General features: G+C 42.5%; 1 protein-coding gene across 1 annotated transcript in view; it reads right to left on the bottom strand.

The window, feature by feature from the left end:
* The window catches only part of TRIM55 (tripartite motif containing 55), a 47,096-nt gene that overhangs the window by 16,911 nt on the left and 14,294 nt on the right, over positions 1–15,891 (bottom strand). Inside the window, 5 exon segments of the mRNA NM_001205502.2 lie at positions 1,819–2,106; positions 3,423–3,664; positions 5,173–5,297; positions 5,400–5,422; positions 5,766–5,999. Of these exon segments, the coding sequence (NP_001192431.1) occupies positions 1,819–2,106; positions 3,423–3,664; positions 5,173–5,297; positions 5,400–5,422; positions 5,766–5,999 (912 nt within the window).

The following is a 15,891-nucleotide window of genomic DNA, read 5'->3' as shown; positions in this document are numbered from 1 at the left end:
GCAGACTACTCATAGCATTCTGGACACCTTTGGAAAATGGCCTCCTCAAATGGCTATTCTGCCTGGAGAATCCCATGGACAGAGGAGCCTGGTGGGCTACAGTCCATGGGGTCGCAAAGAGTCGGACAGGACTGAGTGACTAACACTTTCAGTGGCTATTATGGAGGGTCCACTCCCACTGGATTACTGAATAATTGCCCAATGAGTCTCGTTCTGAGTCAGGATCCCCTTCCATGCAGGATTAGATGACGGAGTGATTCTCTTCAGGAAGGGGCTGTGAGGCCACGAGTAGTGCTTGGAAACTTGGGTCTTTTTAGATTGGCAGAGCCTCAGAATTGGGGGAGAAATTCATCTCTGGGCCTACAGAAGAGAAACATTATTGAAGAGCTACATGAGATGTTAGTCAAGGGAAAAGAAAAGATTTCCTACCCATTAAAGTAAAAATCAAGCATTGAATCTGACGCCAGATGTAGTGAAGTATAAGAAAAGCCAAAAGTGCTAGGCAGATTCCTAACTCCTGTGAGAAAACAAGAAGAAAGCTTCACTGATATTATCACAAATAATATTTTCATCTTCATTCAGATGGATTTTTCATTTTCATTTCGATTGTGCTCCTATCTTGGGTTATTGTATTACTGTCTTTCTGCCTGACTCAATGTCCACTAAGTATGTAAGGAATCCCATAAACTTTCTAGAAATAAACTTTCCATCCGTCTTTTAGAAAACTTTCTACTCCACTTTTTTTACAACCTAAAATAACCTTCAAAGATTTCCTCACACAAACATATCTTTTTTGTCATTTTTCATTCATGAAAATAAATACATGGCACGAAAGCAGTCCATCTTTGAATTTTCCAAAAATCATTTCCATTTATTACCTCATGGAAATCGAGGTTCACTTGAGCAGATAGTTAAAACAGTAAGAATTTTATGATTTTTGAAAAAATGCTGTTTGTTGTTGAAATCACCTGATAACCCAGGAGCACGGAACTCGAGCATATTTTTTCCGCCAGCCCCTGTCTGGGCAACACCCACACGTCATTTAAGAATACTCATGGGTATGGAGTAACCATGAACATTCTTCTTTGTGAAGAAATTGTAGAAGATTTCTTCTATGGAATCTTTGAGCCATGCAAACATCTAGCCCAGTGTTAGGAAGAACTTCAAACTTGTATTTTGATAAGAAAAAAAAAAAAAGTATTAAATGACCCCTTAACAAATTCCAAAGGAGGGAAGTCTGTGCTTTTCTGCTCCCAGCAGCACATGCGTAGGAAGCACTGGTTTAATAAAGCCAACACTATCTTTGTCCAGCCTTCACCAGCACGCTCCGAAAACCAAAACCCAAGAATCAGAGGTTATTTTCCAGAGCCGACATAGAACTTGACTCAAACGTGCCTGCTAGGTGTTGGGAACGACACAGAAGCAAGTGATTAGTCTTTGGAAGCTCAGAGAGGACGCAGAAAAGGCCCAACAAGGGCCAGTGGCCAGTGCAGAGGAGGACCAGGGATGCCAGGCAGTCACTGCAGACAAGCAGCTTTCACCTGCATGCCTAGGGGCCAGGCCCGCTTGCACTCCCGCCCCTGGGCAACCAGGTGTGAAGTCTCCACGCATGGGCAGAGTAAAGTCAAATTGGTGTCTCTTTCACTTCATGTCAGGCTTAGAAAAACAAGCCAACTTGGGACAGATGAGTCGTTCCCCTTATCCCCCAGGCCCCAGGTTCTGTCCGCCCCTTCAGAAGCCCTTCCTCCTTGCTGTCATCCCAGCAGGACCAGGCGGCGCAGGGCGCATTCAGACCCCAGAGCATTCATTGACACTAACCTGAGAAGTAGCTGCAGGTGAGCTAGCATCCTTACCACTCACTGCTGCCCTCTCCCTGGCTGCGGCTTCCGCCCCTTCAGCCTTCCGCGCATGAACATCCTTGGAACCTGAAGGCCCTACGCGCGCGAGACTTCCGCTCCCTGGGGCGGAAGGTGGGTTGGCGGTGGATTTCCGGGTCTGGCCTTTATACCAACTAGGGTAAAGCAAGGGCTCCGCAGTGTCCGTTGCTGCTGGGACTGGAGTTTCAGACTCTGTGGTCTGCTGGGAGCCAGTGGGCACCACCTCCCCCTTCACAGGATGGATAAATTCAAAAGCAAAAAAAGAGAAAAGCAGTGGATTTTAGTTCCCTTCAGGTTTGCAAAGGAATAGCTCTCTGTGTGTGGGCCCGATCTAGTGCGTGTTTCAGCTCAGCCCACCCTCCACAAGGGCTCAGGCCAAGGAATGCAGCCAGCATTCTTGTCTCAGCGTCTATTTGTGCCCCCTCGTCTTTCCTGGGCTTGTCTCACTAGACTGTGGCCTTGGTCAGGTAGACAGCAGAAGCCTAAAACAAAGTTTGCTTATAAAGTAGCAGATAATGGAAGAAAGGGCAAACTATTGGCCAGAATTAATTTTGTATATTATACGTGGGTCCCCCAAAACCTCTTTTCTCAACCCCCAAATTGAAATCTAATTGATCAAACCCAACTGTCATTTAATTATCATACCCATTTCGATTTCAGTGCAATTGGTACACCCAGAATTTCAAGATTCCAGGAATTATAGTCTTTTAGCTTAGTTTCCTATGGAGACAGAGCATAAGATATAATTCCATCTCTTGAGTTCCCTCTTTGCAGTTTTGTTTCTATTGATAATTCCAATCCACATTGAAACCAGGACTTTTTTTTTTTTTTTGATAAGTCTTCATTGCCCACAAACTCAACGGGTTGGGACTGTCAAAGGTGTCGTGAAGTCAATACAGACGCTTGAGAACCAAACAGTGACATCTTAGAAAACATAAAGTCAGCCACAGGACAACCACAGACAGTGTCTGGGATGAGCTAATTTCCTAAGAAATTTTTAAAAACAATTCTATCAACACATTATCTCATCAAATAACAGAGACATAGGAAACCTCAGCTTCCTTTATTTGCCCATTGACCAAAAGCTATAGTTCTGTTTCAGGGTAAGCAACAGGGACATAAACTAGCATGGTTTCTCTATTTAGTTTCATATTACCTACAGAAAATCCAAAATTCTGAAAATATAACCATTTTTATCTCTCAGCCTATACCCTGTATCTATACTAAGTCAATGCCATGCTCTCAGCTCTCTATGAATTCACATGTTAACACACACATACACAATTGCCATAGATTGCCTCAGATTTGAGGGTGGGAAAATTATGTGAAACTGAGTCTTGCCAACCGGTTATAACCACAAAGACCCTGCTGAGTGCCCTAGAAGACTTTCTCCCTGACACTGTGACGGCCCTAAAATCTCGTGTCCTCCATATACAAACGCCTGGCGTGGCGTTTCCTTTACTTGAGGTAGAATAAATGGTTTGAGCTGCTCAGCAAGGAGGCACACCTGCGTGTCCTGCAAGAGGGAACTCATAACTGAGTTACCTGTGTCACCGGGGCTTCCATAGCAGGTAGCAGGGCTGGAGGGGGGTCCGGAGAGGGAACTGGGGGTGCCTCAGGGGCAGCCTGGAGCTCCAAGGTCGGTGGAGAGGGCTCCAAGCCTTTCTCTGGACTTTGATCTCCCCCTGATGACTCAGTCTGGACGTCTTCCGCCTCTTCCACTTCTACTCCCTCTTCTTCACCTTCTCCTTCTCCCTCTTCTCCCTCTTCTTCTTCGTCTTCATCCTCTGATAAGGTAATGCGTTTTCATATTGTTATAATTACCATTGCGGCCATGAAAAACATGACTGGCCAATATTTGTAGCTCAGATTAAGGTCAGGGCTACGGAAATCCTCTCCATCAGACACTCGACAACAGCAGGGGGCTTGCACTTCCAGTTAAATGTGGACATGATGCTGTGCAAGTGGTCCCAGTCATCACCACCCTGCTTGCTCCCCTCCCCAGTACAAAGTGTGGTCCTCTCGACCACCGTGCACCATCCGCCTCACCCCCAGAGCCTGTTCCCATATCCATCATGCTCTGTCACATCTGCCAGTTCCTGGAGGGCTGGGACTGTCACTTACTTTTTTCTGTCAAATTAAATGGAAAAGCAAATCTCTTCCTTATGTCAGAAGACACACAAAACCCTGGTCCTATTTAATTTCTCACCTCCTTTGTTCAGTGAAGGATGATTTTTGCCACAGTTAATGCCATGACTCTTTGAAACCCACTGATCTGATTTTTTTTTTTTGGGGGGTGCTGTCTTCAATGTGGTTTATTTAAAATTAATTTTTATTGGAGTATAGCTGCTTTATAATGTTGTATTAATTTCTGCTGTACAGCAAAGTGAATCAGCCATAAGTATACATCTATCCCCTCTTGTTTGGATTTCCTTCCCATTTAGGTCACCACAGAGTGCTGAGTTGAGCTCCCTGCATACAGTAGGTTCTCAGCTACCTATCTTATACATAGTATCAATACTATAACCCACTGATTTTAATATTTCCTCAGGCAATATTAATGATAGACAATATTAAGTAATTTTTAAAGAACATCCATCCTGAAGATTTACTTCTAAAGTTATGTCTGTGGACACTGATATAAATCCATGGCATTACAGTGGTCTAGCCAAGGAGCCCTATCATCTAACTGAGCTTCTCTTTTCAACTATCTCATCTGGATCAGTTTCCAAGAATGGGATTTCTGGGCCAGATGAGAGGGATGTGTTTATAACTCATTGAGTACATCTGATCACATAGCCTCAGTTTTATTTCCAGGTGTGACTTACTCTATGACTCACTCTATGACTCACTCACTTTTCTTGTCCTCTAATATTTAAGTGAAAGTGCTAATGGTACAGTATCTAAATCCAAGTGTCTTCCATGTTTTATTTTTATCTCATCCTTAACCGTACAGCTGATGACACTTTACATCATTATCATAATGGCTAACACATTGTGTACGGTTGAAGTTGAGATATTAGCATCACTATCAGTTATTAAATATTTGATGAACCAGAGTTAATGCTCTATAACTGAATGATAACAAGCACTGTGATGGGCAAAGCTAAATAAACAACATCCACAAACTGTTTGATTCTGTCAAGAAATAGAGCTTCATGTTGGATTATGATCCTTGTGAAGTTGTCAACATCCATTATGGAGATGATCCTGAATCCCCCTTTCCTCCCACCAAAACCTTCTTCCACGGTCACACACCTGCAGTTTTGGGCAAATGGTCACAAGAATAACAAACCTCTGTAAAAATCAATTTCACGTATTATTTTTTCTTCTCTATTGAGGTTGACTGTGAAGTGGTTCATGTTCTCATAATCATGTTCTATTTTCTCCATCTGAAATGCCTTTGATGCTTCAGAAATTCTGCAAAAAGACAAGTTCCCACTTTCTGTTACTGTGTAAAGTTTGATGGCATTGGGTAAAAATGAAAGATATACTTTTTTTCAAAAAATGAAAATTACTTACTTTTGTAACAGGGTTTTGGCATTCTGTGGAAGCAAACAAAAGACAAGCCTACTTAAATTGTTTTCATCAAAGATGTGTTGAAATTGAATTCTTTCCTTTGCTGTCTCTTAAACATCTCATAGCTTAGTTTTTAAATGCTGTAAATAACTACCGTTTTCTATACCAGATCCCTCTTATATTTAAGCAACTCCATGGTTCCTTAAATATATGCTTATGAAATAGTTTAAACAGATGGAGAGATAAACACATATATTTTAGTTGAGAAGATAGATCTAAGTGAGATGTACAGAAAATATTGAAAATTCAATGACAGTCCTTCAGCACCCACCGTCTTGGTTTGTTTCCTCTGGGGCCAGAGATACCTACCTGCAGAAACACTGCCATTTCTGGCTCATCCATGAACTGTATCCCTGATTCAACCAACTTTGACACATTCTCCAAATGGTCAGAATACTTTTTGATGAGAGCACGGACATGTTCCAACTTCTCCTCTTGAGTTCGGGTGATAACTTGGGTCATTTCATTCTTCCTCTCCTCCAAGATGCCATACAGGTAATCAAACTTCTCACAGAGTTCCTGTTTCTGTTTTCTGCAGCATTCCTGTTGGGTTAGCTAATGTTAGTGTTCAAAGAGTGTCTGGAGAAATTACATGGGCATTTCAGGAGAAAAGAAACTTGACTTATGTAGGATACTTTTTTTCTTTCCCCTCAGGCTATCCTTTCGGTATACATACCTACTGTGTTCATGTGTTGAAAATCCCATTTTTATTATACTTGCTGCTTAAGACTCTCCCCAGTCAATCAAATTGGCCAAGTGGATGGATGATTTTGTTTTCCTTTTGATGAGTCATACAGCTTGCAGGATCTGAGTTCCCTGAGCAGGAACTGGACCCCGGGTAGGGCAGTGAAAATGCTGAATCCTAACCACTAGACTGCCAGGAAACCCCCTGGATTATTTTTCAATCTTGTGTTTTGTAAGTGGAGAATTTCATAGACATGGTTTTAAATGTGGACAGGACTGAGTTTAAGTGTTGTAGTGGTGGTGGTTTATATAATAGTTTTATATCTTGCTTTGGAATGAGTTTAAGTATGGTAGTGGTGGTGGATTAGTTGCTCAGTCGTGTCCAACTCTTTGTGACCCCATGGAGTGTAGTCCACCAGGCTTCTCTGTCCATGGGATTCTGCAGGTAAGAAGATTGGCGTGGATTGCCATGCTCTTCTCTGGGGGATCTTCCCAGCCCAGAGATCAAATCCGTGTCTCCTGCATTATAGGCAGATTCTTTACCACTAAGCCACCTGAAAATCCCAGTCAGGTGGGATTCTCTTAGTCAAATAAGTGACTAAGTATTCTCTTAGCCAGATAAAAATTAGATAGCTTATGTCAGCCATCTAACATTGAGTGGTTTAAATGGAACAACTACTTTATTCCTATATCATATTATTTCTGTTAATATCCTGCTCTTTAAAAAAAATTAAATAATTTTATTTATTTATTTTTGGCTGTGCTGGGTCGTCGTTGGTGAGCAGGCTTTTCTGTAGTTGTGGCAAGCAGGGGCCACTCTCTGGTTGCCGTGCATGGGTTTCTCATCGTGGTGGCTTCTCTACTTGTGGTCCGGGGCTCTAGGTGCACGGGCTCAGTAGCTGTGGCTCATGGACTTAGTTGCTCCACAGCATGGGGAATCTTCCTGGACCAGGGATCAACCCGTGTCTCCTGCATTGACAAGTGGATTCTTTACCACTGAGACACTGGGGAAGCCCTTTAGTCTGCTTTTAAAAAATGATTTGTGTTATATTGACCCTTAATAAAATTGCTGTCATTTTAACAGCAACTATCATTTGCTTGTACTTTACAGTATCCAAAACGCTACCCCATGCACAGCGTGTACTTTTTTATTATTATATGACTATATATGGTGTAAAGCACTCATAATATTGCCTAGCATACAATAGGCACTGTGTCAATGTTTGTGAAATTTAGATTCCATTTTCTTTAATTTGAGTCATTCAGTTGTAGAATTTTGAAGCTATGTGGACGATCAGAAGTGAGTGCATGTGTGCTAAGTCGCTTCAGTTGTGTCCAACCCTATGGACTGCAGGCTGCCAGGCTCCTCTGTCCATGGGGTTCTCCAGGCAAGGATACTGGAGGGAGTTGCCATGCCCTCCCCTCCAGGGGAATCTTCCTGACCGAGGGACCAAACCCACATCTCACGTCTACCTGCATTAGCAGGTGGGTTCTTTACCACTAGCGCCACCTGGGAAGCCCGGACTCTCAGAAGTAACCTGCTCCAAACCAATCATTTCACTCATGTGGAAACTGAAACCTAGCTGAGTTAAGTCACTTTCTCAAGTCATTTGCCATTTAGCATTGATGCCTCACATATAGCCAAGGTTTCTGAGCTCTTGGGTCTTTGCTACTCCAACCAAATAGCTGTGATTTGCTTTAATTTGAAAAAAATGTATGTGAACCACTTATGAACTAAATATATGCCTCTTCACAAAGCTACCGTGCTGAAAGCTGAAGGTAGGCTTTTACAGGCAAGAAACCTCAAATTGTTTCAGAAGCACATTCATTATAATTCTTTTAACAAGATTCCCTAAGTGCTTACTGGGTATCAAGCATTGTAAGATCAAAACACTTGTCATACTTTCCCAGCGTTCAGGTGGATGGGAGGGAAATTATTGTACTTTCTACTTTCTAAGAGGAAAACCTCACTTGTTTTTTTTTTTTTTTTCTTTTTCCTCTTGCTGAATGTGCCTTTATATAATTCTATGTAAAATATGTAAGAATTAGACAACTCTGTTTCTGAAATGGGAAAAAAACATGCTTATTTTTTGGAATTATGAAAATGGTACTTACAAAGTTTTAGAAATTCACTTAAGATGTTCAGGTTAACCTAATGTCATATTCAAATGAGAAATAGAAACACTCCATGAAGTTGAAATTCTATTTTTCACACATACTCTGAGGTAGAAGAAACACATGAGATATTAGCATGGTCAACCCTCCATCTTTCTGGGCTATGAGACTTTCAAAGTGCCGTGAAAGTCAGTGAACACCAAACACTTCAGTTTATCAACTTGCCCCCTGAGGCAATTAGGGAACAGGTGTATATGCTATGGGAAAAAAAAAAAAAAAAACACTCTCAGAGGCCACCTTGCTACTGATAGTGATTGCTCTGATGTCACATCCACTGTGCCTTTGTAAATGTGGACCTGGAACGCTTTCAGCGGAGTCTTTCTAGCAACCTAAAAATGGAATGCAGAACATGTGAACCTCTGCATTATCAAAATGCTGGCAGACAGCACACTGTAAAGGACAGCTGTCACATGCAAAAGCATGGCTGCAACCGTGTTTCTCTCTTCTGCACACGAAATAAAGGTCCCCACCTCAAAGATTTCTCCTTGTTTTTGTCATAGCTTTTCATTTATTTGAGGAAAAAGACGTGTATCTTTAAGCCCAGTTCCAGGCTGAGTACCTCCCCCATTTTTCTGTGTACTAACTGAATCAAGACGTATACTTTCCAAACTTTCAAGATTACTTTTACAAATATTTTGGACTTCCCTGGTGGCTCAGATGGTGAAGAATCTGCCTGCAATGTGGGGCACCCAGGCTCAATCCCTGGGTCAGGAAGATGCCCTAGAGAAAGGAAGGGCTACCCACTCCAGTATTCCTGCCTGAAGAATGCTATTGACAGAGGAGCCTGGCGGAGGAGTCCATGGGGTTGCATAAAGTGACACAACTGGGCAACTGACACTTTCACTTTTTCAAATATGATGCCTGTGGTTCCTATGAGTATAGTGTAGTGTGGTGTGGTGTGTGTGTGCATGCACGCCCACACATATGTGTTTCTGCATGAGTGTGTTTAACAATTGAAGTAACTTCCATCATAAATACACTAGGCGTTGGCCTTCAAGCATTTTCTGATGCAAAGCCTCTGACTGCAACTTGACCTTCCTCCTGGTTCTGCCAGAGACAGTAACATTTATATTTATTTATATAGAAGAACAAATTAAAGATATTTGTAATACCTTAATGAAAGTAAAAATTCATCCCAGGACTTCCTTGGTGGTCCAGTGGTTAAGACTCTGTGCTTCCACTGCTTTTTTCACAGGTTTGATCCCTGGTCTGGGAACTAAGATCTCACATGCAATGTGGGGCAGCCACAAAAAAAAAAAAAAAAATCCATCCCGTCTTTAGAGAGAAGTCAGTATGGGTAAAATATACCAAAAAGGGGTGAGGATATAAAGGGAATACTATTTTGCTCACATGGAAATGATAAAATGATAGGTAGACTATTTCTAACCAATGCCATAACATCTAGATGAAAAGAAAAAAAAATCAAGTCATTTGGTTTCTTCTTTAGAAGCAAGTAGGTAACCTACAAATTTTATCTTAAAAACATTGTTTAGATGTTGCCTTTATAGACATATTAAAATTGACAGGCTCTAATTTTTAGCCATTCTTATATTTTAGTGCAAATAAAAAATAAGATGTGTGGCTGCAAGGGGGTGCTTTTTCATGGAAAAAAAAATCAACAATAGATGATCATATACTAAAGAGTAAGTAGATAGCCTGTCAATCAAAGCAGAATTATTAGGTTTTATCATTAACTTTTCATTCAGTCAGTCAGTTCAGTTCAGCTGCTCCGTTGTGTCTGACTCTTTGTAACCCCATAGACTGCAGCATGCCAGGCCTCCCTGTCCATCACCAACTCCCGGAGTTTACTCAAACTCATGTCCATTGAGTTGGTGATGCCATCCAACCATCTCATCCTCTGTCGTCCCCTTCTCCTCCCACCTTCAATCCTTCCCAGCATCCGGGTCTTTTCCAGTGAGTCAGTTCTTCGCATCAGCTGGCCAAAGTATTGGATTTTCAGCTTTAGCATCAGTCCTTCCAATGAATATTCAGGACTGATTTCCTTTAGAATGGACTTTGCAGTCCAAGGGACTCTCAAGAGTATTCTCCAACACCACAGTTCAAAAGCATCAATTCTTCAGCACCCAGCTCTCTTTATAGTCCAACTCTCACATCCATACATGACTACTGGAAAATTTACTGAAGATTTACTGAGCCCAGCCCTGCCCATCAGAACAAGACCCAGTTTCCCCCTCAGTCAGTTTCTCCCACCAGGAAGCTTCCATAAGCCTCTTATCCATATTCATCAGAGGGCAGACAGACGGAAACCACAATCACAGAAAACTAACCAATCTGATCACATGAACTACAGCCTTATTGAACACAATGAAACTATGAGCCAAGCCGTGTGCCTTGAGGGTCCCGTGAACAGTATGAAAAGGCAAAAAGATAGGACACTGAAAGATGAACTCCCCAGATTGGTAGGTGCCCAGTATGCTACTGGAGAACAGTGGAGAAATAACTCCAGAAAGAATGAAGAGACAGAGCCAAATCAAAAACAACACCCAGTTGTGGATGTGACTGGTGATGGAAGTAAACTCTGATGCTGTAAAGAGCAATATTGCATAGGAACCTGGAATGCTAGGTCCATGAATCAAGGCAAATTGGAAGTGGTCAAACAGGAGATGGCAAGAGTGAATGTCGACATTCTAGGAATCAGCGAACTAAAATGGACTGGAATGGGTGAATTTAACTCAGATGACCATTATATCTACTACTGTGGGCAAGAATCCCTTAGAAGCATTGGAGTAGCCATCATAGTCAACAAGAGTCAGAAATGCAGTACTTGGATGTAGTCTCAAAAATGACAGAATGATCTCTGTTCATTTCCAAGGCAAACCATTCAATATCACAGTAATCCAAGTCTATGCCCCAACCAGTAATACTGAAGAAGCTGAAGTTGAAAGGTTCTACGAAGACCTACAAGACCTTCTAGAACTCACACCCAATAAAGATGTCCTTTTCATCATAGGGGACTGGAATGCAAATGTAGGAAGTCAAGAGATACCTGGAGTAACAGGCAAATTTGGCCTTGGAATACAGAATGAAGCAGGGCAAAGGCTAATAGAGTTTTGCTGTGAGAACACACTGGTCATAGCAAACACCCTTTTCCAACGACACAAGAGAAGATGCTACACATGGACATCACCTGATGGTCAAACACTGAAATCAGATTGATTATATTCTTTGTAGCCAAAAATGGAGAAGCTCTGTACACTCAGCAAAAACAAGACTGGGAGCTGACTGTGGCTCAGATCATGAACCCCTTATTGCCAAATTCAGACTTAAGTCGAAGAAAGTAGGGAAAACCACTAGACCATTCAAGTATGACCTAAATCAAATCCCTTACAATTATACAGTGGAAGTGAGAAATAGATTAAAGGGATTAGATCTGATAGACAGAGTGCCTAAAGAACTATGGATGGAGGTTTGTGACATTGTACAGGAGGTAGGGATCAAGACCATCCCCAAGAAAAGAAAATGCAAAAAGGCAAAATAGCTGTCTGAAGGGGCCTTATAATTTTTCCATTGGCTCACCTTTTCCCCTGGCATTTATTCCTCTCTGAAAACAATCTTATTTGTTTGTCTTACTGTCTAAACTCCTCCTCTGGAATAAACCCTTCTTGAGAGCAGGAACATTTTTTCTGTTTATCTCATCACTATTTCAACGCATTGTGTGTCAGAATATGGTATACAATGTACACGTGAGGAACATGGTCTGAACAACTGGATGAATGAAATATGACTTGTATTTAGGAGTCCTCAGCCCTCACAAGTTTCTATTAATACCGTGTTCTCTTCCACAGGCATGTATTTAAGTGGATGCTCAAAATCTCTTCTTCATTCAACACTCAAAAGAAAATAGCAAAAAATAGCTAGGAAAAAAAATAGCTAGGCAATTACAGGGACAACATTTAACTCAGGACAGGTTTGCTTTTTTAATTTGTACAATAAGAGATGGGCTTAGATGATTGCTAAGGTCCCTTCTGACTCTGCAGTTCCAAAGGCTCTACAACTTTAGGTAAATGTGGAGATATTTGGAGTCTTCAGACTGTGAAGTGCCTCTTTATACATAGAACACTTTTTTCCACATGGGGCAAGTTTCAGAATGATCATCAACACCACTGAAATGTGAATTATACATTCTAGCCCAGTGACGTCAGTCCCAGCTTGGGACTGTGCCATGGCCATGACAGAAAAGCCTAAGACCATTGTGTCTACTGCTCTTGCCATGTAAGGCGCATGACTCTGTGACCAAAATAGAGCTGAAGATAAGCTCTGAGCCCTCCACTTGTCACTGAGCAACTGTGACTCAACCCAGCCCATTCATATCTCCACCACATTCCTCAACTTTCTAGACACCTTTGTTCAAAACAGCGGCTCTGGGTCTGGAAGGGTCCACCTAGCCTCATTTGACATACAGTACCTCCAAATTACCTTCATTAAGCCAAACAGGATTTCATTCCTTCTCCCCTCGACACCTGCCCCAAATCAGACAGTAGGTTAATCATGCTCAAGAAAAACTATATTAAAGTAGGATGATTCTCCTGAAGAATTCAAGGCCAACCCCTCATGGGTAAAGCCCAATTCTGGTCATGAGCACATGAGAAGCCCCATAAATGCAGACTATAGGATGATAACCCTGGTCTCTGAAAGGCTTCCCTAGAAAAGGGGCAGACAAATTAGAAAACCACGACCCCTCGAGGGACATAAACTGGTGTTCAGCCTCTCCCCCACCAGCTCAGCACCTCTGTGAAGTATTAGCAGAAGAACTCTGTTCAATGGCCAGGGGTCTCAGGACACCACATGGTGTTGCCACCCACTTCATGTCGGAAGAATAATTATGCTATAACTTAAGGTGTTCCTGGCATTAGAGGTTTTCTGGGCTAGGCCAGATCATTTAGAAGATCTTTGAGAAACCCTCCAAAGGCTGAGGGTCAGGTGTACCAGCCCTGACTTGAGCCCCTCAAGTCACTGAAACCACAAGACCAGCTCAAGCCCAGCCAAGCAGCTGTTTGACTCACTCTAGTCTGCTGTGGAGAGTTGGCACCTTTCCTGGAAGGGGCCCGGCCTCCCTCTGTCGCCAATATTTCAAGTTATCACAAAGCCACAAAGCATAGAGCTAATATCTACTTCCATTCATTTTCAGTTTTTCCTACTGCAGGGAGTTGCTTCACCCTGCCATTGTAATTGGTCAAGATCTTGAAGCCTTATTTGAACACCATTTAAAAGATGCTCAAATGATTATTAGCATGATTAGGTGAAGTGTGCTCTTTCCAAGCAGAGTGTGAGAACAATACAAGGTAACACTTTGGGAGCCCCCAGCATGTGCCTCTTATCCCACTTAGTGATCACAGCAACATTGTAAAGAGTTTATTAACCCTCCTGTACCAATGAGGCAGGTGAAGGACTGGAAGCAGAAGTAACTGCCCAAGGTTATATCATTAAGTGGCACAGTTAAAATTCAAACCTCTGAAATATGTTCTTCAAGCATCTGTTAGGCTGCTTTAAAAATTCTGGCCTGCTTATTAAAATGATTGTTATTATATTCATTACTTCATATTTGTAACTGCATGGACATTGTCTCAAAGCTGTTCAGGTAAAACCACTGTTTTGTAGGGACTTCTCTGGCAGTCCAGTGGATAAGACTTTGTACTTCCAATGAAGTGGACATGGGTTCAGTCCCTGGTCAGGAAACTAAGATCCCACATGCTTGTGTGGTGCGGCCAAAAAAAGAAAAAAAAAATCACTGTTTTGGAAATATAATGGATTTGTTGTCATTGTAAAATCATTGGAGGATTTTATTAAAGGTGGTAGTTTTCAGATACCGGAAAAGCTCAAGATCAAATATGTTTAGTTGTTTCCCCTAGATGGGCATCCACATAGAACAAGATTATTTCTAGCCTGGCTGCCTGAGGAGGGCTAGTGCAAATAGTCTGCTCTCTTGGTTTTCTGATGACCCTTCCAGTAGTCATGTATGGATGTGACAGTTGGACCATAAAGAAGGCCAAGTGCCGAAGAATTGATGCTTTTGAATTGTGGTTCTGGAGAAGACTCTTGAGAGTCCCTTGGACAGCAAGGAGATCAAACCAGTCAATCCTAAATGAAATCAACTCTGAATATTCATTGGAAGGACTGATGCTGCAGCTGAAGCTCCAATACTATGGCCACCTGATCCAAAGAGCTTACTTATTAAAAAAGACCCTGATGCTGGGAAAGATTGAGGTTAAGAGGAGAAGGGCATGACAGAGGACAAGATGGTTGGATGGCATCATCAAATCAATGGACATGAGTTTCAGCAAACTCTGGTATATGGTGAAGGACAGGGAAGCCTGGTGTGTCCATGGGGTCGAAAAGAGTCAGACACAACTGAACATCAAAGAACAACAGGATAGATGCCTTTTGTAAAGACAAGGGGGAAGGAACATTTTCCAGGAATGAGGAATGAAAACCAAGCACATGTTTCTGGAAGCAGAGAGCTCCTGAGGCAGTACAATTCTCCACCCCCACCAGCAGCCCCCTCCCCTGTCCCAGTCCGTCCCAGAAGAGCTCCAGGTCTGGAGAGGTAAATACAGCTTTAGATCATGCTGGGCTTGTCTAGAACAGCCCAGAAGGCCCTCCAACAACCTGCCATCACGAGCTCTGAGAATGTCTCAGAGCCAGGAGGACTAAAAAGACCATAGTTCCTCCATCTACCTTCAGCCCACAGCAAAAAGGGAACGCCACTCCCCACAATGCAGTTCAGACTGCCCTTCATGACTGCGATCCATCTCAAAGCCACTCCCGTGTCCACTCAAGCTCACATCAGTGGCACACGTGATTTGTAAAGCAAGAATCCCTAGTGGGTCTGACTGTAAGCTCAGCATCTCAGGGGCTGGTCCTAGGCCGGGTGCTTGCCCAGCCTAACCCTGCAAGACATTACACGATTAGGGACAAAATTAGACATCACAAGGAACCTGCTCAAAGGGCAGGTGTCGGGGCCCCACAGGGAGAGGGCGTGTAATTAGGGAAGGATGGTGCCCACCCCCTCCAGGAGGAAAACCTGCCGTCAAGTCTCTCCCTGCCCTCAGTGTCCTCTGACGCTGTCTGAATAGAGCGAAGACCTTTGAACTTGCTCAAGGGCAGTGTGTCACCCAGGGCTTTTCTTGTTTTTGTTTTCCAGCCTCAACATTCAGACAGAAAGCCCATTCCCCTGATGGAGGTCTCTGATGAAGGTCTGAGTAGAGATGGGTATAGAGACGAACTCACTGCCCACAAGCAACACACTCCTATTTATAGACTCAAGACTCAGGGTGGTACCATACTAAGTGCTGATTCATGGCCTAATGATAAAGTCATATTTGGCCTTTTCTGGGAATAAGGAAAAAGGGAAAAAAAAAAAGTTTGTCCATTTTAGAATCTCTGAGCTCTTCAACAAGAGGAAACTTTCCTTCTATAAACCAGTTCCAAATCCATCATGAGTCTTTTCAGGAATATGAGTATGGAGAAGAGAGGATCCTGATTTCAGTGATGTGTAAATCTAAAATGAGATGATGTCCTGGAGTTATCTAGGAACAGGCCTTTATCTTTTGATAGA

The sequence above is a fragment of the Bos taurus genome, chromosome 14 (assembly GCF_002263795.3).
Source record: "Bos taurus isolate L1 Dominette 01449 registration number 42190680 breed Hereford chromosome 14, ARS-UCD2.0, whole genome shotgun sequence".
In the NCBI taxonomy this organism is placed as follows: domain Eukaryota; kingdom Metazoa; phylum Chordata; class Mammalia; order Artiodactyla; family Bovidae; genus Bos; species Bos taurus.
The sequence above is the reverse complement of the archived record's forward strand: the minus strand, read 5'-3'. Positions and strand labels throughout refer to the sequence as shown.